A 5,598-nucleotide genomic window follows, 5' to 3' on the forward strand; every position below is an offset into this window, starting at 1 on the left:
ACTTTCAACCAACCAAAAAGAAACACATCAAATTAACATCACTACTATACTTAGAAACATGATTGAAGAGGTTGTTTGGTATCAGAGCCCAGATTTAGGGGATTCTCGGGCTTTAGTTGAGTCTTTAGTATGTATAGAAGCATGCCACATAGGTTTGAAATGTTTGTGACTTGACACCGCTGCCATTTTAAGCAGGATCGAGATGTCAGGTGAAGAAGCCTCTAGTCCTTTTTATATTTCTTCTGATTCTGAGTCTGAAGGGGTTCCTTTTGCCGATGTTGCTGCTCCTATGGCGGGGCAAGATGATATATTACGCACCATGGCAACTGCAATGCAACAGATTGCTAGAAATGTGCCACCAAGTCAATCTTCCATCCTTAAACAGATGAATGAATATCATGCTGAAGAATTCAGAGGTAAACTAGATGATAATCCAACCAAGGCTGAGTACTGGTTGGAACAGTTAGAGCGAATATTCGGCTGCATGACTTGTACATCAGATGAAAAGTTACAGGGTGCAACTGTACTTTTGAAAGAAGAGGCTCACAGGTGGTGGGCCAGTGTGGCTCGCGCTACTCTTCCAGAGATGTTGACGTGGGATTTCTTTCTGAGTAAATTTCGTGAAAGCTATGTTGGGGAACAGTACATAGAAGACCGAAGACAAGAATTTCTACAGTTAGTTCAAGGTAGAAGGACTGTTCAACAGTACGAGATTGAGTTCTGACGTCTTTCGCGGTATGCACCAGAGGTATATTATTCAGATGTGGATATGTGTCGGAAGTTCAGGAGGGGTTTGAGGAGTATTATCCAGGCTGGACTAGTTGGATTGGAGACATCAGATTTGACAAAGTTACCACACGCTACCAGGACTCTTGAACAACTTAAAGTTACTGAGAAAGTTGAAGAGGGCTCTATGAATCAAGAGAAACGACCAGCAGAATCATCTCACTCGCCTTCTCGATTCTCGGGAAAAAGATTCAGAGACTTTAGAGGTAACAGGAGTTCAGCGCCTAGTCGATTCCAAGGCCAAAGACCAAGTCAAATGTCAGAGTTTAGGCCAAGGCAACAGTCAACTTCAATGGCTAGTACTGGAGGATCAGACAGAGTACCGATGTGCCAACATTGTGGAAGACCTCACCATGGTGAATGCCGAAAACTGCTAGGGACGTGCTTCTTATGTGGATCTAAGGATCATTACTACAGAGAGTGTTCGAGGGGACAAGTATCTTCTGAGACTAGATCGGCGCCAGGGGTGCAACAAGGTCGTGGAATCGGAAGGGGTTTTGGAGCAGCACGAGGACAGAGGGCAGCATCCGAGCCCATACAGAGGCCAGCACCGAGAGCTCCTTCATGTGCTTATGCTATGCGGACTCGCGAGGATTCTGATGCTCCTGATGTTATACTTGGTACTTTTACATTATTTGATATGTCTGTTATTGCTTTGATTGATCCCGGTTCTACTCATTCATATATTTGTGATAAACTCATAGAAGAACATAGTTTGCCCTTAGAAAAGACTAAATATGATATCTTAGTGTCAAATCCCCTGGGTATGAGTGTAGTAGTGAATCGAATTTTTAGAAATTGTCCTCTAAAAGTTCAAGGATGCCTCTTTCTAGCTAACTTGATGGAGTTACCATTTCACGAATTTGACATTATTTTGGGAATGGATTGGTTGTATGTTCACCGTGCTTTAGTTGATTGTGGTAAGAAAAGAATAATATTGTATACATTAGATGGTCATGAGGTGATAGTGGTTGGTGAGAGATCAGATTACCTTGATAATGTGATTTCTGCTACTACGGCTCGTAAACTGGTGAGAAAGGGTTGCGAGGCATATTTAGCCTATATTCTAGATACACGAGCAGAGGATCCAAAGTTAACTGATATACCTATAGTGTCAGAATATCCTGATGTGTTTCCTGAAGAGTTACCAGGTTTGCCACCAGAACACGAGGTTGAATTTGCTATTGAGGTTATACCAGGCACCACACCGATATCAATGGCTCCTTATAGAATGGCTCCGACAGAATTGAAAGAGTTGAAAGCTCAGCTTCAAGAATTACTTGATCGAGGGTTTATACGGCCGAGTGTATCACCTTGGGGAGCGCCAGTGTTGTTTGTGAAAAAGAAAGATGGATCATTGAGACTATGTATTGATTATCGACAGTTGAACAAGGTAACTGTTAAAAACAAATATCCTTTGCCTAGAATTGATGATTTATTTGATCAACTGAAGGGAGCAAGCATATTTTCGAAGATTGATCTGCGATCAGGCTATTACCAGTTGAAGGTGAAAGATGATGATGTGTTTAAAATGGCTTTCAGAACTCGTTATGGCCATTATGAATTCAAAGTTATGCCTTTTGGGTTGACGAATGCCCCAACTGCTTTTATGGATTTGATGAATCGAGTTTTTCAACCATACCTTGATCAGTTTGTAATAGTGTTTATTGATGACATACTTGTATATTCTAAAACCAGTGATGAGCATGAACAACATCTGAAGATTGTCTTACAGATCTTGAGAGATAAGCAGTTGTACGCAAAGCTCAGTAAGTGTGAGTTCTGGCTGACGAAAGTAGCTTTTCTGGGTCATGTTATATCAGCAGAGGGAATTCGAGTGGATCCGAAGAAGATTGAAGCAGTGGTACAGTGGAAACCTCCTAAAAATGTTTCAGAAGTTCGCAGTTTTCTGGGCTTAGCGGGTTATTATCGCAGGTTTGTGAAGGGATTTTTATGTTATAGCAAAGCCAATAACTACTCTACTTCAGAAGAAGGTGTCATTTAACTGGAGTGATGAATGCCAGGTAAGTTTTGAAAAACTAAAGATGATTTTGACAGAAGCACTAGTGCTAATTCAACCAGAATCGGGAAAGGAGTACACTGTATTTAGTGATGCATCACATAATGGTTTAGGCTGTGTATTGATGCAAGAAGGCAAGGTAGTTGCTTATGCTTCCAGGCAGTTGAAAACACATGAGAGAAATTATCCTACACATGATCTAGAGCTGGCAGCCGTTGTATTTGCCTTGAAGATTTGGAGACACTACTTATACGGTGAAAGATGTTATATCTACACAGATCATAAGACCCTTCTTTTTGCTGGTACAGTCGTAGTTTATACGTGGCATGCTTAGATTATCTTTTGGTTGTAAATAGTTGGTTACAAATGTAAGGTTATAACCTTCTTTTTGCTAGTGGAGTTGTATATATGTCTATATAAACAGGTTAATGTTATTTTGTTATGTATAGTAGTAAATAGTTGTGTTATCAGGTTTAGTTTCTTTTATGATAGTATTGTATGTTGAGTGTTGCAAAATGGTTAAAAAAAATAGGCAGGTTTTGTTTATCGATCGTACCGAAAGGTAACGTCACTTATTTGGTTAAAACTAACCGAGTAAGGGGTGTTACATGTTACACGATGGAGTGATCGGAGCTGTCACGGTGGAAGCTTGGTGGTTGAACGGAGGAAGCATAGGCTGATGAAAATTTACAGAGAGGGAGAGAGTAGCGTAGAGAGAGGGAACGAAAAAGAGAGAGGAGAAAGATGAGGATGAATATTAAGTTTCTATTTCTTTTTTTTTTCTAAATTTTCCTCCTAATTTTTCTCCACAAGCCACGTAAATTCCCTACTTACACATCAAGATTCCTCTATTCTTTTTCTTTCTTCTTTTTCTTTATCTCATTCTTTTTCTTAATTTCTAATTCCTATATTTAACAATTCTATTCCTAACAAAAACATATACATAAAAAAAAACACTAACTAAACTATAAATCCTAATCTCTAATTTCTAATTCTTCTAAGATTGGGATATTACAATGACTTTATTGATAATTATTAATTTATAAATTATTAATTATTATTATGATAATAAAAAATATATATAATATATAAATATTATAATAATATAGTTATAATTATGATAGTTTTAGTTATAGTTATTTATTATACCGTAATGAAGTATGGTTTATAATTTTAGATTATTTTTAATAATAATAATAATAATAATAATAATAATAATAATAATAATAAAAATAATAATAATAATAATAATAATAATAATAATAATAATAATAATAATAATAATAATAATAATAATAATAATAATAATAATAATAATAATAATAATAAAACTATACTTATATTATATTGCATTAAATATGTAAGAATCCTAAAACTGAGAAAATGAATACCTAAGAAAAGTTAGGATTCAAAATCCTGGAAAGTTGTACTAACTATCCTTGTCTTGGGATTCTGATTACTTTCCTAGTTTGATTAAAAACCGAAACAAACACAGGATTTTAAAATTTAAGGAATCAGATTACTTTCCCGGATATAATCCTGACAACCAAACATGGCCTAAGATATAATTTAAGATTAATTTATGAGAATATTTTAGTTGAAGAGATTAGTTATGATTAATTATTTTATTATTATTCATTAGGATTAAGTTGTGAGATTAAATCTCATGATCTAAACACATTACGTATTTTGTTCCGAAATACAATCTTATACACCAAACACCTCATAATAAATTATTTGTATATCTTCTAAAATAAATAATGAGCTTTGAATAAGTAAAGAATAAAACGTTTAAATGTAATCCTCCCCATCCATTAAAAATATAAAATACTCTCCACTTCCCTATAAGTTCGTTCCTTAAAATTAACTTTTTTGATTTATACCAATAAAGTGGGACTTTCTAATTTATTATATCATGATCAAAATTTATACTGTAAGTGTTTTAATTGATAAAGTTAATGGAATTTAATAGTATATATATTTGAATAAAAGAAATATTGCAAAATAAAAAAATTGCACGCTGTTTTTCATAGCTTGTGAAAAATGAGTATGGCCTAGAAAATTAATTAATAATTACAAAAATGTTATTGAAAGGGTGTATTATTTATAGTTTAGGTTAGAATTAGGGTTTAGGGTTCTGTACTACCCTACTACCTCCGTCTCAAACTACTTACATTATTTATAGTTTAGGTTGGAATTAATGTATTTAATTAATATGCTAGATTAAGTTAAGAACTTCTTTATTAAGTTATGTCTCATTACACTTAAAATTCTAATTTAATTATATTAAAAAATCAATTCCAAATTTACGGCCTAAAATAAAAAGTGCGAGTAACATGGGATGAAAGGAGCAGCACTTAATATTTTTTAATATGTCTATAAAAGTGGCATTGGTATATCGCGATTGCAAAACAAAATACTAAAAAAATCTTCAATAAAATTTTAATAGCTACTCAATGAAATAAAGTTAAATTGGCCGACTGCATTTTTAATGAAATAAAGAAATGAGTAAGTGAACAAAAGAATTGGAAGGAGTACGTGTTTTATATTCTTCGGTCCCATCATTTCTCTCTCATCCCCCTATGCTGCGTTTCATTAGTAATTGCGTGCCGTTTAAACCACAGCAGCCCCTACTGTGTTAAAAAACATAGCAGGGGATCCTCCCCCAGTTTGATCCTCATCTTATTTAGTTAGTCTTCAAGATATGAGGGTGGTCCTCTGAGTTGTGAATTCTCCTTTTGAATAGTCAAATTTCTTTTTGCGGCAATATTCTCTCAATGGAAAGGCATGCC

At 34.8% G+C, this 5,598-nt stretch overlaps 1 protein-coding gene across 1 annotated transcript; it reads left to right on the plus strand.

Annotated features, from left to right (window-relative positions):
- The first annotated feature begins 202 nt into the window (after positions 1 to 202).
- Positions 203 to 724, plus strand: LOC121770197. Its single transcript, XM_042166975.1, has one exon. It carries the CDS (start codon positions 203 to 205, stop codon positions 722 to 724), a length of 522 nt encoding a protein of 173 aa, XP_042022909.1.
- The last annotated feature ends 4,874 nt before the right edge of the window (positions 725 to 5,598 follow it).

The sequence above is a fragment of the Salvia splendens genome, chromosome 16 (genome assembly GCF_004379255.2).
Source record: "Salvia splendens isolate huo1 chromosome 16, SspV2, whole genome shotgun sequence".
Taxonomy (NCBI): Eukaryota; Viridiplantae; Streptophyta; class Magnoliopsida; order Lamiales; family Lamiaceae; genus Salvia; species Salvia splendens.